We start from the raw sequence: 27676 nt of genomic DNA on the forward strand, positions 1-27676 counted from the left end.
ACAAACGAAACTACTAAACAGCGCTTCACCAGTCACAGCCTGCACTAAAGCAGTTGAATAAAAAAAAACCCAAGTTACTATGCGGGCACTGCTCAAACAAAAAAAGAGAATAAAACAATGCCAAAGAGCGAAACTCACCTTTGCCCTCATCGTCCTTGAAGAGCTCCTCGGTGCCGAAACGCAGAATGTCATCCAGTTCCTGCTTAGACATGGTGTTTGAGCGACTGCCCATGCCCGGTCGCACAACCAGGTGAGTCAACATCATCTTTTTCTTCGCGACTTGCGTGATGCGTTCCTCCACTGAGGCACGCGTCACGAACCGGTAGATCATTACTTTGTTGGCCTGGCCTATTCGGTGAGCACGGCTGAACGCCTGCATTCGCACCGACACCACAAGTGCAGGTCAGAGCACTGAGCCGTTTTTTTCAAAACAATTCAGCGCACACATAGCTCTTGTTTGTGTTCAACAACAAAGAATCTGTCTCAACAACATCTAATGCTACAAGGTATGCATGCATTTCTCATTGTAATTTCTTAGCGATTTGGGCTACAATCTCCAAAACTGACAAATGTATGGCAATGTTCATAATGCCACGTTTTATGCGATCTGTACTTTTAGGGTACGTAACAAGGAATCGATTGGGACAGTAAGTTTTCAAAGCGCTGAAAAGATGGTCGTATCAGCTTGGCTATTGAGCTGCTAGAACAGGCCTACCTGTCTCAAGAAAAATAAACGATGAAAGGCTTACATTGCCTAAATGTTCATTACCAATTTTGTCTAAAAGAAGAAGAATTAATGTGATGTTTAAAGTACTAACAACCAATTTAGTGCAAAGGGCGTCCTCGGTCTTAGTACCGTGCTCGACATTAAAAATTGCATTTAAAGTTTAGCTTCACAAAAGAAAAAAAAAGCTTTTCCGATACACGATGCCAGGTTTTCACATTTATACCGTGATAACCCTCGACATAGTGCTTAAACACAAGTGGAAATATCAGACGAGAGACAGATGAGGCACTAGCCTTCAGCTACTGTACACATGGTGTGAAGATAACTAAGGAACATACAGGCTCGTCTTTAACTCTGGCGATATGACAATCGTGACTGGTAATGTACGCAGTGTCAACACTGGCAGCAAATTTCAAACATAAGACAGCAATGAGACACAAAACAACTCCTCACTGCCCGGCACAAACAGTATGCAAATTTTTCTCCACACACCAAACACACACACACAACTATACATGCCTGTCGTTCTAAGAAAATCTGAAATGACGTGAATAACAAGTGAATGCAAACAAGCCTGCCATACCTGAATGTCGTTATGTGGGTTCCAGTCAGAATCGTAAATGATGACAGTGTCTGCAGTAGCCAAGTTGATGCCTAGGCCACCCGCCCTCGTAGACAGCAGGAAGCAGAATTGGGGCGCACCGGGAGCTACACAGGAAATTTCATTTTGTACGACGAGATTTTTTGTATGATGAGATTTCAGTGCAATGAACAATCTAATCAATGCACTGACGTGCCATTACAACTTCAAAAACATGCCATCACACTCGGCTGGACAAGGCATGTGTGAATATTCAAGCACTTCAAATATTTGAAGTAATATTAGTTTTCAAATCGGCTGACACGAGTGTAAATTATTCGAAATGAACAAATAGGCGGGCATAACCCCCTAGTAAATTCATTCCCCAGTAAAGGTGGTTTCATTGAAGCTTAGGAGTGCTATGCCAAGAAAACACATATCCATGCACTGCCACAAAGTGCCACTATACTGTAAATGAATGAAGTACCCTCACATCAATTATTCATATTTTTAGAGTTTAAAAGCTTGTTATAAAGGCTTATATGCTACACATCGTATATTTTTTAATATCTTGCGATACATACCATTTGAACTATTCTGTTCAAAATTATTTGACAATATCAGTATTCGTACCTCAGTATTGTGCAACTATTCAGCTCTATGGGTGTAATATCAAAGGGCTTAAGCAACGGGTGCACGGACAATTGGACCACTGTTTCACATTCCCAAAGCATAATGCAGCCATACCGTTGAACCGATCAATGGCCTCCTGTCGTTGGCTGCCAGTGATGCCTCCATCGATGCGTTCATACTTGTACCCCTCAGCTTCCAAGAAGTCCTCCATGATGTCCAACATCTTGGTCATCTGTGGACAGCAAGCAAGTCATGTGCGCACCAAGCAAAACCATAAACTGCACTAAAGGTTTAACATCTCCCAGAGCCTGCCAGTCTAGAAGACCTTCTCTAGACCTTGTCTTCCTAGACTGATCGTGCCAAGAAGACACCGACCGTCTGGAAGAACTTGTTCCAGAAGGTAACTAAAGTACTTTCCATCTGTTGTGGAAGAAGTCACTTGTGCTGTACAGTCAATAAGAAGGCCAAGGACAGACTGCCAGAAGCCTGTTGCTAGTTTAGTGTCTCGGCAATGCAAGATGAGACTCGGCCATTCAACCCATCTCAAACTGCAGTTCGCTGAGGATGTTCAAGACAGCATCTGCAAACCAGCCAAAAAGTCAGCCATGGCAACCCAAGACGTTCAACAGGCACTGATCACGGGCTCTAGTTAGGGTAATCGCCTATCCACAGCTGTAACAAAACTATGCGATGATTGTCTGCAGCAATGCAGATATTTTTTGCCTTACACGGGGACGCAGCTTTGGGATCGCGAAAAATGGCAAAAAATTTTTTTGAAAATAAAGTTTTCAGTTTCTGGGACCTTTTTCCTATCAGATTTCAAAATATCTACCCCAAAGACAGGACAGAAGTGCTTCAAATAATTTATTTTGCCCTTCTAGGTGGTGTAAATTCTGGAAATCGTGAGAAGCACTGATTTAAAAAAAAGTTATAGTGTCAAAAAAGTTGTACTTGCACGCCCTAACTACAGCCGTGGTTTAACAGTTAGGGCGTCCGACACGGCTGCGGGAGGTGGCACGTTCGAAACCCACCGCCGGTTAAATTGGGCACAAGCGTACCCCAGCCAGGCGCCTGGCTTTTTTTTCAGGGTGTTGCGCTTGGGAGAAGCCTCACAAACCCCGCTAAGCCCTTCAGAGCGAAACCCAGTTTCGAAAGCAAGCTGGCCTGCAAAGGTGGTTCTTGACGTAGTCTCCACGTGGATGACTTTCGAGTCAGTTCAAACCAAGAATACCGTATTTACCCGATTCTACCGCGCCCTCGATTGTAACGCGCACCCAATTTCCACCGCGAAAAAAAAAAAAAAAACCGTAAGACATCAATTGCAACCCGCACCCATTTCTCTCGCTGGCCCGCACGATCACACCACTCGAAAAAACGACTCCTTTCGGGAGCGTCTTCCATTTAAATATGAGGTACGGGCGAAGCTTGTGCTCATCTGACGTGTAACAGACCATTGCCGTCACTGTAGTTTTACCGTGGACCGATGTCAGCATGCGAACTTGCTTCGCCCCCTTCTTCTCGACAGTTGTGGTGCCAGGCATGTCGAAGTAAAGAGGCGTCTGATCGGCATTCCCGATTTGCCCAAGCAGGTAGCCGTTGTTGCACCGCAAGTTTAGGACGAATCTCTGAAAACTGTGAAGCTTTTCATCGTACTCCTCCGCAAAACTTTTCGCATATGCATGTTCCCCTTCGGAGGAAAAAGCCTTTCCTCTTCATAAAGTTAGTTAGCCAGCACCTGCTCGCTTTAAACTGGCTCCGCATTAGACCTTTTTCTAAGACTAATTGCATAGCCCACACTTGGAGCAGTTCTGTCGTCACGGGCCGCTGTGCGACTCGCTGCTCAAGCACATACTCGCCGAGCAGCTCTTTAATTTGCGGAAACCGACCCTGGTGTGGTCCACAGAAGCCTTTGCGTGAAGTTTTGCTGTCGACAATCTTCTGCTTTTGTTTCTGCCGGTCCCGCACGCACGTTTCGGGAACTCCGAACGACCGCGATGCGGCCCGATTTCCGTCCGTTTCTGCACACGCGATGACTTTTCTTTTAAAAGCGGCATCGTGGTGCACTTGAGTTTTGGGAGTCGGCCCATCCACGCCGTCGATTCAAATGCACTACTAGATGACGAACTCCTCAGCACACGTACGAAGTGCCGCACATGGGAAACACATAAGCAGAAATGACCGACGCGCTATGCCGACGCACGTAGGGGGCGGCCATTTTGGATTTGCCGATGGCAATAGATTGACCGTAATTTTTTTGTTCGTACTCGATTCTAACGCGCATGCGATTTATGAACTCGCTTAAGCGGAGAGAAGGTGCGCGTTAGATTCGAGTAATTACGGTACATGCGTTCGCACCCGTGCGATATGTCAAACACAGAGAGAGCCGTTTCTCACACTCCCGAAAGCTTGCAAAGCGTTCGCGATGGTGCAACCGGAAGCTGGCTTCTTGGTCTCATCAAAAAGAGCATTTTTTCGTGTTCAAATTCGCCGCTTCAGCTGGCTTTCCGATTCAGAAAGAAACGCGCAAAAAGCAAATACTTGGGGGACATTGCGAGGCCTCCAATTGGCCGCATTCGTCATGCTGTCGCAGCTCACCTCGCCATTAGCCCAATGCTCGCTCTGGGACATTGTTATCTGCTACTTGTGCGTCGCAAGCACACGGCTGTCGAAAATCACAATTTTGTGATGTGTTAATGGCTCGACGATCACTTAGCCTATAATTATGCCTTAGTTAGGAGCTATAAGCGGATCCTCGATCGGATTACTATGGTTGCACTTGTAGACCGTGTGCCACACCCTCGGAGTTGTCCTTAAGCCTAACTCCACTAACGGTGAGACACCACTAACGGTGAGACAAACCTTGAACTTTGCGAGCAATAACAACGCGCTAGCGCACTTGAGGAGACGTGCTTTTTCGCAAGAAGCATGGCCATTTTACGCCCTTCTAGGTGATGCGGATGGGCATTTTATGCATTGGCAGCAGAACAATATCTTGGCAACCCTTACAGAGATTTTTATTCCGTTTTTTGTAACGCTCCTTCAACTGTGCTTTGGAAAGCTGCGATATTACTGTTTCGTATTACTCCTTTAAAAATTTTTTCGTAGGGCTTCTTGTTTGTAGTGCAGGTGTTCTTACTGCAGTGAAACTGGAGAAAACATCAACTACAAGTTTTAGCGTTGCGAAAAAAATTATTTTGAAAACGCAACCCTTTTGAGCATACATTTGGCTGTGCGTACAGAAATTGCCAACTATTTACGCTATTTGATAAATCCTCCAGCCCCTCCACAAGGTTCAATCAAAAATTCGCCTCTCATCATGTTTATGTGGTTTGATAAGACAAATGCTTGGGCTAGTTGGTGATTGGGAATCAACAGCGTTTTCTGTCCTAGTCTCTTCTTCTGTAGTTACGTCGTAACTACTCGTAGTCTTGCGCTGTGCAAATATGTTGGTTTATGTGGTATCGCCTTGAAATTTTTATGGAAGCACTCGAGGCCATTTTTAGTGTCTGTGGCAATATTTATCAAGATCCAACCAGAAACAAGAAAGTCTGTTCTCAAAGGCACGTCCCCTCCTCAAACATACACTCCTTCTTAGGAGTTCGTTGACTGCTTGAGCATAACAGCCAAACGTTCTTTCAAATCTTGGCAATTATGTTAGCTAGTTAGGCAACAAAACATATCCTACAGTTGAAGCTGGATGTTCTTCAGCGTGGCGATATAATCTCCCTGAATGGCCTCGCTTTAATAAACAGGCTTTCATATCGGGCAGAGGTAAGTGGCATACCTGAGAGAAGATGAGGACACGGTGGCCAGTTTCCTTCAGATGGCGCAGCATCTTGTGCAGCAGGATGAGCTTGCCGCAAGCCTTCGTGAGAGCCGTGCCTTCGTATGCGCCGTTGGGCATGCGCGGTGCCTCCTAAAAATCGAGCACAACAAACAAGGCGAGTTACAACGTGGCTACCAACTGCAGATCGCTTCGCAGAGGAATCCCAGCAACATGCTAATTAGTGCTATACACTATGACCACCACATCATCACCATACAGCGCTTCAGAAGACAAGCTCACAACAACATAGAAGCTACCTTAAATATACTGCGATAGCATGAATGCATAATAAAAAAAAAAAGAAAAAAAAGAAAGAACATACCTGAGAGGCAGCAGGAAACAGATAGGGGTGATTGCAGCATTTCTTCAGGTCCATCATGATGTTCAGCAAGGACACGGAATGACTGCCTCCCTTGGCGTTGAGTGCCTCGTAGTTACGAGTGAGGATGTACTTGTAATACTTCCTGCAAGTCCACAGTTCAAGATCAAAGAGTAAAGCATGGCAACGAGAAGAAGTCCTATAACACGTAAAAGCACGCAGCCCAAGCGAGCCCGTTAATTCATCCTACTCAGATTGTGGTTTGCACATTGTCTGCGACACTTCCCTCAGCGACAGGCTTATTGGTCTCCATTTCCTCTTTGTGAAGCAGACCTCACAAGACTCCTCGCAGCTAACAAATCTGTACCCCACTTTGGAGACAATAACTCACTCAAGAAATACACAAAATCCAGGGTCAAGTCAAGGTGCCATTAATATGTGAACTGCCATGCGCAAGGAGGCATCACGACAGTACCTCACAGCAATGCAAGGGGGGTATCATCACATCAATACATAGAGATCTTTTTTTGCATATTTTTTTTTTGCGAGTGGTAGTTGAGGGAGCAGATTATATATAGAGGCGGGTTATATCCAAGGAAATATGCTTGTAACACAGCATGCCACGATGACCAGAAAGAGGGCCAAACGAAGAGGCTTTTAGCTGGCTTTGGCAAACCACTAAACAAAAGTCCTCATTATTCATTTTAACTCAAAAACATTGCCTGCAGTGCATACAAGAATTTAAATGAATGCGTAGTGGTCCCCTTCATGTAAACGATGAACTGGGAAGAGCTTTACATAAATAAAAACCGCCATAAGCAGGGAGTGATGTCTCAAAACTAAGCCTTCATCTTGACAGAACACTGCTAAAAAATTGAAAAGCAATTTCTTCTATGAATGCTGCAATATTTTTTTTTCACTTGTCCATGACGGATGAATTGCCAGCCACTGGACTTTTTTAACGAGCACCTGCATTTAAATCTGCCACACATTTCGATTTCGATTCATGATGGGAACAAAATACTACAGATGTGGCTCCGAGATTTTGTGCCGCGCCGTCATTTTGCACACTTGTCTTCCGCAGATTCAGTGGCATATAACTATGGCAAAGTCCATAAAGTGTTTTAAGGGTCTCGTCCCAGTCCATGGGACCCTTGCCAATTATCTTGTGCCTTGCAATTAACACATTATATATAACAATAAAGTAGAGAGGTCAACTGACTCACTTTTGGAGAGGGGTAAGGTCAACGCGAATGATGAATTCGCTCTTAGAGGGCATTCCCTGCATGAAAAGAGAAACATCAGCACGTATATCAGCAGTATCGGCAAACACCGAAAAAGAGTACAGTGGAGGGAAAAAAAAAAATTGAATTTGCTGAGAGAAGAGAGCAATTTTTAGCCGGCTGAGAAGTTGCTGTGAATTTCAGGCCATGTGCTGCGCTATAATACTTGGCTCGCGTGTTCTCGGGAGCGTCGACTACCGATCGGCGGCGTTTTCTGATCATGCTCAATAAGTGTTGCAGGGCCCCCTTAAATTTGAAGGGGAGCTTCGCGACAGAGCGGATTTCTTCTGAATAGGTGCTTTCACGGCTTAGCACTCCTACACTGCAGTGAAGTCACCTTTACAAGCGGTTACATGCGTATAGTATAATGTAAAAACCAAAACATAGATCTCTTTTTTTATATAAAAAAAAAAACGCTGTGAAAGTCAATTTTTGTCTTAAATACCGGTCATTCACAGAAAAAAATTTGCAAGTCTCGACACTATGGGCAGCTGAGGTTGAAAGCCTCCATTGCCGTCGTGAGCATCAGCAGCAGCACCATTGGGCAAGGTTGGGCAAGGTCTACATTGTTCAAGCAACGCCATTTTTGCCTCGGTTATCTGCTGTCAGTCTGCTGTTTTCTATTCTTCATTTCCTTCAAAAATTAGCCATAGTCGACGGCAGTTTACAATAGGCCTGTAAGAAAAAAGTTCCTGAGTGTGCCGAAGCGCACGGCAATCTGGCGGCACAACGGAACTTCAGTGCATCGGAGAAAAGTGTCCGATACTGGAGGAGCCAAAAGCAGCGCATCACATCCTGCAGCAACCAAAAAAAAAAAAAAAAAGAATTGCTTCGTGGACGAATTGCAATGCACCCCAAACTGGAAACACTACTCACTGAATTCGTCCGAGAGCAACGTGCAAGGTCGCTACCTGCAACAGCAGAGTGCATCCGCATGAAAGCTCTCGAGATAGCACGCGACTCTGGGGTCACAAGGGTGCACCGATTTACGAAGTGAAAGGGCATTGCGCTGAGGCAGCGTACTTCCGTTTTTCCACAAATGCTGCATCAGTAACACATTGCATGGAATGGAGGACGATGCGCTCTGGGACCCTACTAGTGAAAAACAGACATCGTCGGACTCAAGTTCAGAGGAGTCTTAGTGACAGCACTTTGTGGATTTTTGGCATTTAACTACATAAGATTAGTATCCAAATAAAAAGAAATCGGTTGTAAATTGGTTGGTTGCATTTACCAAGGTAAAGGTGTGTCATAATATTTTGCGATATTTAAGAGTTTCTTTTTCGGAGATTTGAAGTTTGGGGAGTCTTATCGATATTCCAGTTCTGCCTATATTCTGTTTTTTTTTTTTTTTTGTTATTGTACTACAATTAGTTCTCAGATTATCTGAAAATAAGTGATGTCTAATTATGCCATTCCTTAGAAGTGATTAGAGCACTTTCTCTCAATATTTTTAGTTAAGTTTAAAGTGCAGCTGTAGCCAAAGATCCGCCAAGTGGAGCTATGCCTATTATATTGATGCTGATATACACCATCCCGTAAAAATTTTAAATTGTTTTGATGTTCCATAATTCTTAAGGGTAGTATGCTCAAGTTATCTTTCACAAAAAATTGTATGTTCAACTTAGCCATAAAAAAATAGCATAGCTCCACAGTTTGATTCCTTACGAGTTGAACGGTATGACATTTATTAAAATTAGCTCACAAAAATGTAACGAAAAGTTCCCTAAGGCTTGTCGGGCTGTCAAAAAATGTGAAGCTGAGGAAATGGCATTTCAAGTTTTGACACTTGCTGCAAAAATTTCTAAAAGGCTCAAGATGGCAACACTCGGCCTGCTACAACGCTCATGGCGCACGCGCGATATTCCAACGAATATTGTTCTTTTGGGGGCATTTTACTGCTGCTGGAGTGCTTTGAAGGCCCACTTTATTGCATTTCCTGACCGAATTTAGCGTTAGTAATTTGAGAGTAGGTGCTCAGACGTGAAAAAGCTCCGAAAATAACTTTTGCAAAAAATTAACCTTTTGGTCATTTCTTATCGTATTATCTTTTTGGCCATTTCTTATTGTACTAACTTAGCGAATTTCTAGAGCCTTCACATCTCGAGAAAGTCTTGAAAGATCAAATGCAGATAATTTCAAACATGCACTATCCTACTGAACTTGAAGTTTCGGAACAAAATCATTTTTTTACTAAATTATTCGGTCTGTTGCTATAAAATGTAACAAAAGGGGGAACCGTGAAATGAAGCTTGCTCAGGTCTTTTTTTTTTTTTTTTTTTTTTTTGTCAAGTGTTTACTGTACTTTCAATTTCGTGGTGGCCATGAAATATCACATAAGTCACAGCTGCAAGTTGTGCAAGCCATTCAGTCCTGTGTTTTTCTGGCATTGCGCTGTAAATAAGTTCACGATGGATCCTAACCAACTGGCCGAACTTGTCGTCTTACCACAACTCAGTACTATTCACCACACGCGTAAACCCAGACGGGTTACCTCGGCAGTACGCACCTTGAGCACATCTGCTTTGAGCCTCCGCAAGAGGTGGCATCCCAGCAGATCGTGAAGCTTCTTCACCTGCTCCTCTTTGGCCAGGTCAGCAAACTCGTTCAGGAATCCCTGCAGGTCACTGCGAGTGCAGCACAGCCAACAATCAGTCAAAAGTTTGTTTCCCTTTCCACCACAGGAGCCGTGGCGAATGTTGCTTATATGGCTAGAAGAAATGCTCAAATTTGACGTCTAGTATTACACGCTCAAGTCAACAACATAACGAGATGGCTCTAAATTTCCAGTCAAACGCAAACACACGCTCCTTGGCATCAAGCAGAACATCAACAGATTTCCCGGACCCTCAAGAAACTGCGCTGAATGCAGCATTTTTGGTTTCAAGGATGCGGTGGCCGCGGCGCGGTGGGTTCGAGGGTCCGAAAATAACCAAAATGGCGGCAACGATAGAGTCTGTGGTTAGCGGTAGAGTCCGCAAAATAAAAAAGCAAAAGCTATAGACGTCCGGAATTTCAGACTTTTCAATACATTGGCTCTACGGGGAACTTGACGGTGCCACAGATGATTCCAGGAAATCAGGCATGTCCGGAATTTCAGGCTTGCAAGAAATCGGAAGTCGACTGTACTTATGAAAGGAGGAAAGCGCGAAACTGACCAAGAAGACCAAAAGCCATTTAGGCCACACAAACTCTGGTTCAATTTACAACTGGCAGAAGCAATTGCTTACACATAGACCACCACGTCAAAGTGGAACATGCAAAGTGAAACTAGCCCTTCTCTGGTCCTCTTAGAGAACAACAGAACTCATGTATTTTTACTGCTGCTTATGTTCAGTGCCATGCACAATCACGCATTTTGCGATGAATACACTCAGCAACCGTCACCATGTTTTATTAGGTTGGCAGAATTGCAAGATAGATGAATATTACATAGAAGTGCATCTTATACCAAAGTGTCACTTATAGGCTGAAAAGTACCGTAATTAAGCAGTGGAACATTTGTGAAAATCTTCAGGACAGTAGACGACTAAGAGGAAAGAATGATTGTACACAATCAGATAATCACAATCCCACCAAGTCGTCTTCGCCCGAAAAGCCAACGCTGGTCAGACTTACTTGAAGTTTTGCGGACTCAGGAAGTTGAGGAGATGGAAGAGCTCCTCCAGATTGTTCTGGAGGGGTGTACCAGTCAGAAGAAGCTTGTAGTTGATCTTGTAGTTGTTCAGCACCTTGAAGAACTGCATGTGACCACGCACACACACGAAGGACGGGAAAAGTTAATTAATGAAAGACAAAACTTCTCAATTTAGTGTAACGATAAAAGGCAAAACAGACAAGATGTTTCAACAACGGCATGCTTGCCACTTCACAGACTTCGTATAAGTAAGTAATGTTTCCATAACATGCACATTTATGTAGATTCAATGACCAGCATGCTTCACATTTGACTTGTAAAAGGTATGTTTCCATAACATCCACATCACATGTTGTGTTTATGAAAATGAAGTCACCTCTCAATAGATGTTCATTTTCAAAAATGTTAAGCAGGCTGAGGAGCAAATTATTCCCATAAAAATGTACATGTCTAGCAGTCCTTACGTGGCTTTGCTGAAATATTTTGATAACCTAAGATGTACACAAGTTAAACCTGTTTTTGCCACTGCATAAAACACAAGAGTGACTAATGTAGAGCCCTGCTCCTCCCATCATCTAATAACCTTATTATAACAAATTTGCATCTTGCATGAAAATAAGTTTGTTATATCCAGAAATTCGTTATAAAGGTTTATTTTAACACTATTGCAACACTATTTTATTTATTTCGTTATAACCGATATTTCATTATATCCGGTTTCATTATAACGAGGTTTGAGTGTAATGCCATAAAACACTGACATTCAAGAGCAGAAAGAAAAGCTTTCAGGCACCCCCACCTTAGACTGGTTGTTTTTCAGTCGATGAGCTTCGTCCACGACTAGCACTTGCCAGTCCACAGAGCCAAGAATGGTGGCGTCAATGCACACCAATTCGTAAGAAGTCAACAACACGTGAAACTTCACGGCTGAATCTTTCTGCAATGAGGAGAAGCGACACAGGCGAACATTGCGAAAATCAGAAAGGTGATGGAAATTGTTTACCGACAATGACACCAGAAGTAAGTCACACAGGATAGGTCAAACTTATCGAACTAAATTCGATTACGCAAGCAGAGATTTCTGGGCAAACAATCAAACCCAAGAAGGTCCCAGGATAACTTCTCCCATTTGCCAAACTACAAGTAAAGTATTAACAAGATATTTTCTATGCGTGTTATTTTTACGTTTAATATCCAACCATAGCAAATACCACGAAGTGTCGAACAGCACCAGCATAAAACCGCACCAAAATGTTGAAAACCAATTGTTCAGAGGACCCCCTCAGAAACTGCACCAACGCCACAGCAAAAACTAAAAGCAAGCACTAACCTTCATGCGGCAGGCCTTGTTGGGGTTGCGAACCGCCTTCTCGTCGAAAGAAAACTCGTGCTCTCGAATGACAGCTCGGCTGTCTTTGTCCCCAATATAGGTCACCACGTAGAAATCCGGTGCCCACACCTCAAACTCGCGCTCCCAGTTGATGATGGTCGATAGTGGGGCGCTCACGAGGAAGGGACCGCGGCAGTGGCCCTGAAGCAAGAGTGAGCATGCAGGCAGCAAATTAGAACACATGCTGGTTTTTCAATCCCAATAGCATTGACGACCACACATACCACCACTAATGCATGGGTTTAGCTGATAATGCGGAGCCATTCAATGTTGCACCATGGCCCCATTAATGTGCAGTACTCGTGGATTCAAACACAAATCCAAATTTTTCAGTAAAACACCTGGTGTGTGCAATAGCTCAATATAACTAAGTCTAGTCGCCACAAATCTGGCCTCTGAAGATAATGTTGGGTGTCATCTACCCATTCTAGTCTAAATGACGCCAATACAATTTGAACTGAAGACTGCAAACAAAAGTATGCGCGTTACTTCCCCTTAAACTGTCCCATTTTATTGCATGAGTACTACACAGTCCTCATGAACTGAAATGCGACAATTATCGCACGAACGATAACGACATATTTTCTACTCATAACGTGTACACCAGAGCTTCCCTCATCTTTAAAGGCCAGTTTTGTAACAGCACCACGCAGTGATCCCAAACAACCAAGCATATCAGTCATTGTACTGAAAATTTTGATATGTTACATCTGTGAGGACCGCACAACTAAACATCTATCAGATAGACCTCGAGGGTACTGCCGTGTTTGCCGTGCATTTTCACAGGCAACCAGGAGAATTTTGTTCAAAGTGAAGCTGTAGGCACTGATCCTCAGAAAAAGACTAATCGCATAAACATCGGGAGGAAATCAGAAAAGGTGTTTCTCACTACACTGACAGTAGAGTTTTTGCCAGAGAGGCAAACAAAATATCCATATTGTGGGGATCCGAGGCGCGCCTGCGACCATTTTGGAGGCATTCCGCCGTATGGCCGCTCCCTTTCCTTTTCCGTGCTCTGGTAACGGCGCGCGGCAATAGATAGCGCCACGTGTTCTCAAGGGCTGCGAGAACCGGGAGGCCAAGTCACGTGCGCGACAAAAAGAGTATCTCCTTCAATGGTCGGCGCCTGGTAAGCACGCGTTTCCTTCGTGCTCGTCCCCTTTGGGAATCGCCGGACTGTAGCCTGCCTGGGGGCCTTGACATCCCGGCAGGCGTGTTTACTTGAGTGCTAGCTTCAATACCGTACGCTAAGCCAACAGCAGTGCCTAGTGCTTGAAGTGGTCGCACCAAACCAAGCCGCACTTGCCGGAGGCCTACGCGTACAAGGTTTGCCTTAACTCTCGCGACCAGGCCCAGTGGCCATCGTGAGAGTGCGCAGCATAGCCAGGAGGGACCTTTTCCCGACCGGTGTGTCAAAGCTCGTCACTGCCAGCTGCGACACGCTCGCGGTTTCCCCTTATTGTGAACGTCCGCCTGCAGGAGCCTTTGCTCTCCGCGTCCCGGAGGTGACCGTTGTACTGTTGTCCGGGGTGCCGCCAAAGGCAATAAAGTGTTTGTGTATTTCTGTTATTCGAACACATAGTCTGTTTAGCAGCGCCACGCTAAACGCTTTGTTAGTTGAGCGCACATGGCACGGTGCGCTACACGGGAGTAGCTGACGGAGTCGCGGACCTGTGGCACGCTAAGCGTGAACCCACGGTGATCATCCGCTACGGTGAGTAGCGAGGTCACCATAATATCCAATCGACTGCAACAATGCTCATGCAACAGGGAGGAGGAAGAAAGCACCGACCTCCTTGAAGAGCGAGTAAAGGAAGACAATGGTCTGGATGGTCTTGCCCAGACCCATCTCGTCGGCAAGGATTGTGTCCGTGTGGTTGGCCCAGGAGAAGCGGAGCCAGTTCACCCCTTCCAGCTGATACGGGTGCAGCTCGTTGTCGTTCTCAAGGACAAACGGCGGCTGTGACTCGTACTTCCGCTTCGGGTCCACGGGGGCGCGGTCCTGGTTGGTCGGGGTGCCCCTGCCGCCCCGGGAGTCGTCGTCCCGGAGATCCCTAGACTTCTTGCTTTTGGACTTACTCTTCCCGCTGAAGGAAAGAAGGAAGAGGGTGAGCAAGGACAACACCTAAACAGCACAATGACGAAGAATACATGTTAGTGCAAACAAAAACCAATTAAAGAAAGAAAGAGGCCTCAAAGTGTGCCAGACTTTTTTGCCTCCTCCTCTTTCTTTCAAATCCTTGTTTCTTTGTTTTGGCTATTGTCTATCCCTACAGTGTCAACCAACTCGTTCGGCAATAACTGATACTCAAGGATGGCAAAACAGACGCACCTAGTTATGTATGTTCCTGGCTTTATTTTTATCTTCCTCTATAAGAAATGATGTGAAAAACAACAGCAAGTTGAGCTATTTGGTAGACATCCACAAGAAAGGTAAGAATACGGAGAGCAACATGACAGAAGAGGTCAAGAAATGGTGTTCGTGTTGTCTCCCATGTCGGCACGCACCAAATTCTATCATAAGAGCACTATTAATCACTAGAGCTGCTACTACATCGAAGCACAGTGACACAGCACTCACAGGACAGTAGCTTTCACCCCCTGGTCGCATGACCTGTGTAATGACTGCTGCTACGGATGCAGAGAAACAAGACAAAAAGCGACAATACCCTGAGGACTTCTTGCTCGTGGCAGGTGCTTGATCGGCGTTCTCGACTGAGGCCCTCAGGTCCCAGTAGTCCTGAATGGCCTTCTGGAGATCAGGGATCTCAAACTCCCCGGGCTCCTCAGCCTCCCATGAGGACTGGTCGTAGGGCAGTTCTCGCCACTTGACCAGGTACAGGTTTGAGCCGTCGCGCAGCGTCCGGTGGTTGATGATGCGGTGCACCTGTAGCCATTCGGGCCGGATGCCGTAGCGATAGTACTTCTCCTCCAGGTTCTGGTAGTTCTTGTCTCGCGCATGCTTCTCCTCCCGGCTGCTCTTGTTGTCGCTGGTCCCGTTGGAGCCGTCGTCTGGCAGCGGGGGATCGTCCATGTCGTTCTTGCGACAGTAGTTACGATACAACCCCGGATGGTAGACATCCAACTGGAAAAGATAGAACGGAGCCACAGCGTTAGCATTGTCGCAGCTGCCGTGAAATCTCGTTCACTTGGATCTTGAGTAGCCTTTCCTTAGCACGAGTGAAAGACTGGAGAAAGGAAGACACACAGTAACATGTACAGCGCTATGTGTACAGCGCATGTACAGCGCATGTACAACACTTTTTTTTTTTTTTTACAGAATGAATCCATAAGGTCTGCAGTTATATTGCACTAAAGTGGCACGAAAGCTGCAATTTTTATCATCTCGCGACTTCCTTCACAAGGCAGTTGCAGTAGAAGACCCACGTCTTCATCGCAACTACACTCACGCGAACAGTAACAAAGGGTTCTAAAGAGTTACCTCGCTAAAGCTCACTCCGAAAGCTAAACGCATGCAACATGAAAGGAGCAAGATGCAAATGCTGCAGCACCTGGTTTTCAGAGATCCAGGAGCAGTGCCAGTAGGACATGTCGTGCCACTTGACAAAAAACTCCCTGAGAGGCTTCGGCTGTGGTTTCTTGCTCGTGGACGGCTGCGGTGGGGGCGCCGTCGACGTCGATGGCACTGCAGCCACCTGGCCATTGCTGCTGCTCAAGCTATCCTCGGCCTTGCCGCCTTCCTCCTTCTTGGCGTCGCCGCTTGCGTCTCCTTTCACCTCGGCCCAGCGCCAGAACAGGATTCTTTGAACCTTTCCCTTGAGCGGCTCCACCTGGTGTCGGCCGCACAAGCACCAGAAGAAGGGCGTTGGAATGAAAGAAGAGCGTGCAGGGCATGGAAGATAACGGAATAGAAAAGAAAAAAAGAAAGACAAATCGAGAAAGACAGTTATTTCACTTCGTTTCTCCGGCATTATCCTTTTCTTTCACTTTACAAATCCTGCTATGCACACTGTTTCACTATATTAGTAAAGTTGAACCCGTTTATAAAAGACATGCACTGTGGAGAAGTTCTTGGCCTTTATATGAAGTGTCTCAAAATAAGCAGGAATGTATGGTATCATTTTCTGATCAAGCTCCGTTTTAATGTCAACACACTGGTGTCTCTTATACTAACCTAGTGGTCTGTTACATGAGTGACTTTTAGAGAAGGATTCCGTTGTACCCACAGAAAGATCTGGCACTACAGTCGAACTCCACTACAACGAACGCCGCTTCAACGAAACTTCCGCTACAACGAAAAATTCACTATTCCCCGTCAGCAGTCTATAGGAGTCAATGCATAAATATTGTCGCCACAACGAACACTTTTTCTTCTATGGTCTCGCTTCAACGAAATTTTACGATGCAATTCCGGGCTCATATACTTATTGCTATGCCGTAAATCTAATCATTAACATTTCAATGCATTTTCAGAGCCTGAAAATGTGTCAACGAAGCATAAAATACACGTGTTGGCACCACCAGAAACCGCCGCTATACTGCCGCTGTCTAACAAGCATGGGCGCCGCCATTGCTAGATAGCGATGGCAATGAGACTGCCCTGCTTTTGCCACTGGCTTATTTTGAGCCGCAGACGATCCGAAGCTGAAGCTCAGTTCATAGTTTCTTTTATGCAGCTGCTGGGGGCAACTGCGGAACGATGCCTTTTCAGATTCCGATGCTTATCATAATGTTTGTGCTTGGCCAGTGTGGTAACTAATCAGAGCAGCTGTTCGTCCGCATTATCAACAAAATCAGCTTGCCAAGAGTGCTGAATGATAAGAATTGCATAGAATAATGCAAAAGTCGCCGCTCCACGATACCCTGCCTCCATCTCGTCGTTGTCAAATACCTTTGACGGCGGACAGCTGCTGGTGTTAACGTGTTAATGCAACTGTGTGGCTCGTTCACAAAGGCGGTTTTAGGCGTGTTTTAGCGTGCTTTTCACCATAGTCATGCTATGCATGGGTGAGAATGACGTCGTGACGCTGCTGGAAAAGAATAAGAAGCAGTGGACATTTTTAAATTTTGAGAATAAACGTTCCTTTGTTTTGCTAGCCGAGATCAACTATATTTTTTTCGATTTCACTACAACGAAATTATCGCTACAACAAAATTTTTTCCGCACCCCGTCAGTTTCATTGTAGCGGGGTTCGACTGTAGTGTTTATGGGAGCTGCAACACATGAGATTTCGTTCAGCATTGGAATGACAGGTAGTACATGAATTTCTGTAAACTTCGTTCTGTCGGCTCCACATGGCAGCCACTTTGTAGCAAGAAAAATTTTGGCAAAAGCTCAGCTATCCCAATTTATCATTTAGACCCTTTTAGGCTGCACAATTCAAACAAGTTTGTGAGGTTTGTCACAAATCATTCTTTTAACACGATAGCATTAATTCAGCTCGTTTCACAGAAATGTCGGTGTCGAAGTCTGTAGTTGCGAGCGAAAAAGCAGCGTTTGCCGCGAGAGAAAATCCGGGGTAGATGCTAACAAAGAGAGGAACCAAAGAATGTGTGCAGTTTTGTTTTTTTTGCGGCACAGTTTAAGTCTCCACTGATTGGACAGGCAATAGTACGTGTGTGCGTGTGGATATCACTACGACATCAAGGGTGAAGCTCAAGGGTGCCCAAACTTTCTTCTGAAACGAACGCCAATGCACAGGAATAAAAGAAAGCCACAATTGCATTCCAAGCCAAAAGAACGAAGCTTCAGACAAATCCGTGCTCTACTCATCCTTCCCAAGGTGGCTGAACAATACACAGAGTCATAGTTCTCTTAGTAATTACTGCGGGAAACTCTATGCTGTCGTGTACAGTGCTCGGCAATGAAATGTGATAATAAACCCTCGCAGCATACTATACTTTTAGGAGCAGCTGGTGGGCGGCAGATTATTGTTGAGGAACAAAATACAGCCGTAATACGAGGTAAAGGCCCTTGTTTTAAGTCGTACATCCCAGTGCGTCGAGTGCGCGAGAGCTCACCGGTGGAACAAAATATGCAGGTCGCCACAAAGGTGGAGTCGGTGCCACATTTTAACTGCCGAGCAATGTACAGCCCCCAAATCTTTGAAACTATTGTTCGCGAGCGGCAATCTTTTCTGTGCGTCTTCGCCGTACGACTGTTCCAAAAAGGGGGTGATCACAAGCGCATGCCCGCAAAACAATTTTTTGGAACTTTGTTTCCGTCATGTGGCGCCGACACAGAAAAGTCACCGCTGCGCACGATGGTTACAAGATTCGGGCGACTGTACAAATATACACAACAGAGGACAAATGTACAATAGACCATATTATAGAAAAATGTAGCATTTTCTTGAAATCGCACTGAAATGTTTTAATTGAGGAGGTCCTGATTTGGAAGCGTAATTCTTTTTTTAGTGCATTTCTATAAAACTGTCACAGTTTATGCTTATTCGTGTGCCTATTTCAAATATTCGATTACCCTTCTGGTAGAACATGCTGTTCTTAAAGTACTATCAATTGTTGCATGTTCCTTCTAAGGGAAAGGATATTGCTTCTGAATAGTGAGAGTTACAAAGCAAATAAGCACATCACAATAATCTTGAATGAAAAGTGCATCCAGTAAACAACAATGAATACTAAGGCATGCTGAACTCTGGTGATCGAAATCTTAGGTGAACAATGACTCACAAATCACAACTATTGTTCGAATGAGATCCATTCTTATTTCACTGCACTTAGTGCTCATTCAAAACCATTGAGATATCTTGGTTTGCTTTGAAATTCTAGCAGTTTAAAAGAAAATCTTGCTCTAAACAATGCAGGTGGCATTTCATATTTTAAATGCTATCTATTGCATTAGAAAATTAATTACATGGGTATTTGTATTTCCACGTAAAAATACACGGGTTATGAAAGTTAATTGCATGGGTATTTGTATTTGCACGTAAAGATACACGGGTTGTGAAAGTTTCAGAAAAACCTGCTCAGGAACAAAAAAAAATTTGTTTTCCGAAAGATGGATTTACATGTCACAGTTTCTGGCACGACTGAAGATTGCACATCATTCTGAAGCGCACCATTGCGAAATCCTTCCACTGTGTATGTGTGTGCGTTTGAGTGTGTCTGTGTGTGTGTTTCTTTTTATGCTAGAGCCTTTACATTGTCTTGCCCTCTACACATCAAGGCACAACTTTTTCTCGGTGGAGCCACAGCGCACATTTCACAAAAACGTGTTCGTAGGCAAGCAGTGGCCGCTCAGCATCAAAAAGTCTATGGTCACAGTTTCACACACAATATTGCTGCTTAAAATGAAACTTTGTAAGCACGCTTTAGTCTCGTTACACAGAAATTATTTTTTGCAGTGCTCTGGATTTTTAAGATTATATATCTTTATCTTGCAGAAATGCAGACGATTCATGGTGTTGGGAGTTATGCTGTCTGGCAACCCAGATAATGCAGCGCTGAAGCGCCACTGCAATTTTTTCGCACAAGTACTCTCACATCAGTGCCCACGCAGATGTAAACCACACCATGCGGTTGGTTCCATCTTCAAAGCAGGGTCTTCTGTTAAGCTTGTGCGGCAAGCTTACAGAGCCACAACATAAAATTTTTTCCAGATACTTTCTTGAACTTTCAATTTGTCTTTCTCCCATGACTCATGATCAAGAACTTCACAAATGATTAACACAATAGAACTTTCAACTCATATTATGTTCACTATTACCAATTTTGTCAGTTCAACAGAGGTAGCATTCAAAGCCCAAAAAAGTGTTGCTATTTTGAGACTACACTGTAACACGAGTTTTGATGGCTTTGATATTCTTCAAACAGCTACCACCATCTACCTTACACACCTTTCTTCCCTGTATTACTGCATGCGCGTTGCACCCAGACAATCATTGACATGTTCATTATCGCAGCGGTTTTGTCAAAACAGTAGCAAGCACAGAGTTTGAAGAAAGAAAAACAGATCATAATTCATATTTACAAACAATATATAAGGCCGCAGTTATGTCTATTTACACAGGTACCATAGGCAGGAAATTTAAAATATACTAGTAGTAGCTTCGTTATTTTTGACAATGGGTGCAAACTACCAGGACGCTCCTACCAAAAGTAACATCCTAAAGTCAGCTCTGTCTGCTCCATCCGTGCAAATTATCTTCCTCCTTTCTACATGAAAAATGACAACAACAGAGTTCATGAGCAGCTCAAACTGTGGTTCACATACATTCTCGTCTGGCTTTTTTTCGCCCAATTGCCCACACTTCACTCTGCTGGCCATCTATCCTTTTGTCGCTGCATACCTGATGCGCTTCCATAACTTGTAAAACCAAAAGATTAAAACTAAGTCATTTCCGTCGCATAATACACACACAACACAAAGAACAACACTCTACTGTTGGCTGGCCACTCTATGTGCAAGCTTCAATACCCATCAATAAAATCTAGGTGAAATATCCAATTCTCGGCTGCCATGTGTGCCCAATACAAAACCTGTATTGTCTCAATGACATTACATATATCTCCCAAGTATACTAGAAAAAAAAAGAGAAGAAATAAAGCCCTTGAAATTGATACCAATACGTGTGAAACAGCATTTCACATTTTTGAAAGCTAGCAAAAAAAAAGAAAAAGAAAAAAGTTACCGTCAAGGCATACGGCAAGGAGATACTCTCACTTCTAGCTTTAACGCTGAAAGCAACCTTCGAGAGCACGACACTTCAATTTCAGTAGGTCGTTTCTAGCATGCTGGCCTGTTCATCTCTCTCATTTCACAACCTCTACGTTCCCAGAAGATGCAAGGAGAAGAAAGGAACCGGAAACGTAAAAGGTAAGCCACCTCAAAACAATTAGAACATTAACTACCATAAACACAAGACCAGAATTTAAGGAAATGTCGTAGGACGCCTTTGAGCATACACAAAAGCGCCATTTACCCCAAATTTGCCATGTACAGGACAAAAATTTTATCGCCTTTAATAAAGTGCAGCAACAGCAGGCAATATAAACAAACAAAAAACCAAAGCTCTGTGCACGCAACTAGGAGGTTGAAAAACATAAAAAAAAGGACCATTGAACTTCCAACAAACACGGAGGAAATGTGGGGACAAGGGAAAATGAGTGAACAAGGGGGAAATTGATAGTTACTTTCACGTTACCTTTTTAAAGTATGGAGTCGTTTGGACCGGCAGAAAGCAGTGGAAGAACGACGGACAGATGGAGCAAAATTAAATTGTAACCACACAGAGGAAGAGGCAGGATGGCAGGCAAACCAGAAAAAGCGACATGCAAGAAAGAAAAATAATGAGCCGGTGCTAGCAATTAATAAAAAAAAAGCTACATCGGCAACACCATGCAAGAACCCGGCCAGTTTAAGCAGGTTATTGTGAGCACCATCAACTACACTTGCAAACTCCAAACATGACATAGACAAAGAATTATACTAGCAGACCTGTTGACATGGCACTGACGGCAGCACGATATCCCTACGCAAACGGTTGAAATTTGGCCTGTAAGGTGTATCTAAATATAGATGTGTGTAGTACCATACCTAACCATTACGGATGCAACCACAATAAAGGATATACCCCACCCCATCAGTCCTTATTAAGGCCCAGTACTATCAACCGCTGCACACACTAAGATCAAACCATGATAACACCAGCAGTGTTCTGATAAAACAGGAAAGTAAACGTTCTCAAACTTTTAAACCTTCCAAAGCTCTGCAAGGGCAGTCCTTACACGTGATACATATACGCACCATAAAAACCGGAATATGGGTCTTCTTTTACTTTTTTCAGAAAACAGCCATAGAAAGTGGACCCCCGTTTTATATACAGGTCAATGACAGAAAACTTCGCAAGTCTGACCATTACGGGTCATTGAATTCAACCACCTACATCGTGATCATCGGCATTGCTTTCTTTACTACCAGCCTTGTGCCCTAGGCGGCCTCATTACATTTTTGTTGCCTTGGATATCTATATTGCCTCTGAGATGCACTTTTTTTTTTCCTTGCTCTCAACCAGTGGCCAACGACGGTTCGTCATAGCGTTCAAAAAACAGCAATCGAGTTCGCAAAGGCTAGAAGATACGTGATCTGAAGGGCAAGAAAGAAGTGATGATAGCACATGTGAACGCGAGCGGTAGTCGCGGGTCGCAAACAATAAGTAAATGTTCATCTTTGCACCACTGTTCTAGCTGCTTCATTCTAACTGGACACCCTTTCTTTGTTTCTTCCCGCGATACCGGCAGCCCTAGTTACAGCGGCACGTATGCCTATGATCAGTGGGTAGATCAAGTGCACCACAAAGGCAACTTTAGAGACAACAGTCTTTCTTAACAGAAATTTTGGTCTGTCTGTCTTTGTGCCTGTCTGTCGGCCTGTGTGTCCAACGATTCAGCCACCCGGTAAAAATTCAAGCCCTTGACACCCATACAGCTTGATCTGGTAGCTGCGTTCCATACTTGTGATCACTGTCAATCAAAAAGCAAATATTACGCACATCTGAGGCACAACATAAATGCGCAACTATTAGGCAGTGCTTTTCTTTATTAAAAGAATGCTTATACAGTTGAGCTTACATATAATAACCCCACTTTCGCCTAAAACGAACTTTCGCTTAAAACAAGCAATATCCGCGTGACCGTGAAAATATACATTGGTTCAATGGCACAAAATCGCACTTACAACAACCGTCTACGAGCGCCGCTGATTGGTTACAGCGAACGGAGTCGGCGGTCTGCGAACTCTCCGGGAAACCACTTTCGACCACTGGTCATCAGGCATCGACGAGGTGGCCATACATTCTTTTTGTTAAACGCCAACCCTGCCTCCGCGACCCTCTAGTTGCCGCTCTCCCCAGCCCATGGGCAAAGGAAAGCCGTTTCCTTCTTCCATGCCCAGACTGCTTTTTGTTACGCACCCCTCTATCCTTTGTCCCCTTCCTCCACCCCCCTCTACTCTGAGCACCCCGCATCGCCAGACGAGGCCCGTGTTTTCACAATGCCACCGATCTTTTGAAGACCGGTCGGCCATCTACCCTTTTTTTTTTTGATCGCTGGTACTGTCCTTGGCGTCACCACCGTTTGCCAATATCGTCGGCCACCGGCTGTATCCGATAGTTTGCGTCTAGTGCACGCGCATACGCTACCCCACCTACTCTGATAATTCACGTTTCGTTTCGTGTTTAGGACTAGTTCTCGCTGACTTCGCACATAGCTCAGCAGCCTTGCTCGCCAGTGTGGAAGCGTGAAAACGGCTTTTAATTTGCACGAAACGAATTGCGAAATATCAAAGTTCGTGAGGCAACGCAAACCCGCTAGCGTAACAAAACGATTTTTTGACCACGGCCGCCGATTCTTCAAACACCGCCGCGCGCACCGATCCAGGCAGCCGTGCTTCGACTTATGCACGTGTAGGCACTCTTTCCAAGTTTATTTTTATGAGCGACTTTCGAGGACCTTTCAAGCAAGCTACCCAACCTGCCTCCTTCCCGTGTGCTTTGATTTTCAAGGTCGCCCTCCCGCCGCATCCTCCCCTCTCTTTACCACAACTCCTTGCTCTTCTCTCGCAAATCTGTTCTGCTCTCTTATCACAACCTCTTCGCCCACGGAGGAAGAATATGCCTTCGCCTATCTCCAACGCTCCGCGATGCCCGCCACGCTGGCTCGAATTAGTTTCGTTTTCTGACTGGAAACGGGCCCGGAACTGTTCCACGCATTCTGGCATGTATGTTGCGTGTGCGCGTCTTGCTCGCTCTTGGTGTGTGTGTGTGATCAGGATGGCAGACGGGGGGGAGGACTAGCACGCTTTTTCCTGCCACTCAACAAAACGTCGAAAGCGTGACCGCTTGGCTTGAGCATAATCCGCGAGTTATGTGCCACGTTACGGAGCGCTTGCTCATGGCTGTTGACCACCTTGCAGTCAACTTGCCACTTCTGGCGTCCCGGTATTCAGCTGTGGAGATGGTGAATAATTAGTGGGCGGCGGTGATGACTACATGCGCGCGAAACTGTTTTCGCAGGGCATACTTCGTCGACGTCGGGCCCGATGCCGAGCTTGAAGCTTCCGAACTGCGGCGGCGATTTGTGGCAGCGCGTCGTCAACTCCGACCTGGGAGAGTGGGTGGGACATCTGTTGCGATGGTTTAATTACGGCCGATGATGATGCCGACACTGCGGAGCCGTGCACGGATTGGGGCATTGTGAATTAAATACGTGGCGAGAACGATTTGAAGAAATGGGATTGCGACAACGACGAAACTTTGGAGCCAATGCCTCATGCAGCTTATGCCATGGGCCTTGGCGAACGAGCACCCTGCCGTTTTAAATGAACTCGAGACCGCTCTTATCGCTTCTGCTCTTCGAAAGACGTGCATCACAGACTTTTTGGGGCAAGATAAGTTTGTGTTTTCACTCGCGACTTTTTTTTAAAAGCCGTGTTTCATTTACTATGAACTTCGGGATACAGCTAACGGATGCCGCATCACGCTAGGGCTCATTATAAGCGGGCTCGACTGTATACGTAATTCTATCACCGCAGAGTTTTTTAAATGTGTAAAGGTGCGACAATGTGACGCTATGAACAAAAAAGCAGGCGTTTCCTACACTTCGCTAAAACAACAAGGTGCTGCCGCCCACCAGTAGCTCATCGTACTAAAAAAACCTTAGTTCCTTCACATTATTGCCAGATGGCGCCATATTTGACCCAGCACTCACTGATCCTGCGCAGAATGTCAAATAAATGTTTTATTCTCTCTTTCCAGACAGAAGACTACCGTCTTTCGATGTCCTTCACAGGGAGGCACGCAGATATGCCGCAAATTTTATTACTGGTGGACACTAATCGCACGACAATACGCAGTGATCAGAAGAAAGCCTTGTTCTGATGGCAGACCGCAGCGTATCTAAAGCTGGTAAAGACAGAGGTTTCAGAGTTTATCCGGAAGCCACACTCTCATGTCGCTATTACCACTGATGACCTCAAAACGCATCCAAATGAAGGCTGCCAAGACAGTTGCGACTTTTTATGAAGATAACGCTTCGAGCCCACCTTTTAGCTTTCTGCCATCTGAAGCTTACTTCTATACACAGATTTGAATGAATGGTGTTTTGACTGTCGAACATTTGAAACTGTTTTACGTTTAATTAAAGCACCTTCTGTTACTCCGGCCCTGCTATGTACCTTTTATTCTTTTTCCAATTTTTCGTAGCTGAAGTTGGGGGGAGGGCTCTACTTATATTTCTCTTTTCCGGTTTTCACGGTATATGCATATTTAAAATCTCTGTGCGTGCAATTACTAAATTTCAAGCTCTGTGAATTCCATGAGTCTAATGCAGCAAAAGACGTTTTCTGCTACGTGATTGATTCATTGATACGTGGGGGTTTAACGTCCATAAACCACTATACGATTATGAAAGATGCCGTAGTAAAGCGCTCCGGAAATTTCCACAACCTGGAGTTTAACATGCAAATAAATCTGAGCACACGGGCCTACAGCATTTTCACCTCCATTGAGAATGCAGCCCTCGCAGCCGGGATTCGATCCCGCGACCTGCGGGTCAGCAGTCGAGTACCTTAACCACTAGACCACCGTGGTGTGTCCCTGCGTTGTGATTTATAGAAGTACACTTGAACCTCAGTATAACAAAGTTGCATCTTACACGAAAATAAGTTCATTATATCCGAAAATTTCTTATAAAGGTATATTCCTAACACTATATTGCATAGCTATTTTTCATTCATTTTGTTGTAACCAACATTTTGTTACATACGGGTTCGTTATATTGAGGTTTGAGTGTAGTCAAAAAAGTTTAACAAAAGTTTGTCTGGTCTGGTATCATGAAGAGAATGTAGATCCGGTCACTGACCACGTCAAGTTGAAGAAACACTTTGACACCTATATAGGTACCTTGTGTGGGGACAAGGAACCCGTATGGGTCCCGAAACGTCTCCGCTTTTTTCACCCTCACTTGGTCAGTGACCGCATTTACAGCCCTGTGATCTATAAAAATCTAGAGGAATGTAAGCTGTGCAGAGCGTGGCGCAAGTGCAGGAAAACCAATGCCTCAGAACCAAAGTCCTAAAAAACCCAAGAAGCCAGGTGCTAAGATTTCAAGTAAAATGCTTAAAAGTAATACAAGGCAAAGCCTGTTTAAATGTAGCCAGGCTCATAGACAGGAGCTGTCAGAAGAAGGCCTTGGTTGCAGCATTAGTCTGTGGAACAATACGAAACAACTGCTTTGCTCATTGGCGGAGTGTCAGCTTTGCTCATTGGCGGAGTGTCAGTTTAGCCAATTTTGCAATGAACGTAATAGCAAGTCAGCACAAAATACTTCAACAAACACCAAATGGCTCATCCCTATTTGTTTAGTGTTTGCTCATCCCAATTATTTAGTGTTGTTTAGTGTTATTAACTCACAATTTTGCGTTAAGAAAGTGAGAATATCATGATACCCCGATAAACCTATCTTCCTACTGCTATTTTACAGTTTAGAGAAATTATTAGAATGCTAACTCTACACAATTCCAGCTAGATGAAAACTAATTTTTTCGAACAGAAGCAATCGTTACATGGTGTGCCTGTGAGTATTTAACATACAACAAACTAAGCTAACGTTCAGTTTCAAATTTTGAAGGACTGGTAACTCCATCTTCAGAAATCTGAACACTAAGTTCATTGCATAACAAAAAACAGGGTCATTTTGATGCTCTAGCTTCAATAAAACTTCATTAGGAAGGTTAGATTGGCAAGATGCAATAGGCTAATCCTGCAACGAAGGCACGCACAGCTCTAGGTAAAGCACATTAGAGGCGTTAGTCACACCAGACATGAAAAAAAAATAAAACAAAATGTCTGGAATGTTAATCGGTGAGATGCGCGTTCATTGCATCCTCGTCTCCTCTCAAAGCAGAAATGTCGAGGAGGCACAAATGGAACGTTATTTTTTTTTTCTCTAGGCAATCTGTGAGAGCTTGCAGCGCAAACTCTAATGGCATCGCAATGAGCAAAAAAACAAAACTATCGCAGGGTGAGAGCAGAGCGGTCCCCAAGAGACGAGCGTGCGAAGAGACAGAGCGAAAAAATGAAATGTAGAGAAGAGGAGGTGATCACTTGCCGAGCAGCGCGGACAGTTCCACTTTCCGGTGGGGACGTTTTTCAGAGGGGGGTTCAGACAAAAGGTGTGGAAGGCCGCAGGACAACTGTCACAACACAACAATTCGCCACCGTCTTTACACACCCGGCAGAACTCCATGTGTTCATCTTCTTCTTGTTCCTGTATACCTTCGCCCTCCTGCGCAAGCGACGGGA

At 44.6% G+C, this 27676-nt stretch overlaps 1 protein-coding gene across 2 annotated transcripts; it reads right to left on the reverse strand.

Moving 5' to 3' along the window:
* Positions 1-138: 138 nt before the first annotated feature.
* Chd3 lies at positions 139-27676 on the reverse strand (the record flags this gene model as incomplete). Of its 2 annotated transcripts, none has more annotated exon segments than XM_075884453.1 (14): positions 139-373; positions 1311-1435; positions 2055-2172; positions 5725-5856; positions 6089-6230; positions 7312-7367; positions 9878-9995; positions 10987-11108; positions 11805-11942; positions 12336-12536; positions 14188-14482; positions 15065-15480; positions 15908-16186; positions 27483-27676. In XM_075884453.1, coding segments are annotated over 14 exon segments (2515 nt in total), but the record flags the coding sequence as incomplete, so codon positions are not given.

Source organism: Rhipicephalus microplus, unplaced genomic scaffold (genome assembly GCF_043290135.1).
Source record: "Rhipicephalus microplus isolate Deutch F79 unplaced genomic scaffold, USDA_Rmic scaffold_32, whole genome shotgun sequence".
NCBI classification, from domain to species: Eukaryota; Metazoa; Arthropoda; class Arachnida; order Ixodida; family Ixodidae; genus Rhipicephalus; species Rhipicephalus microplus.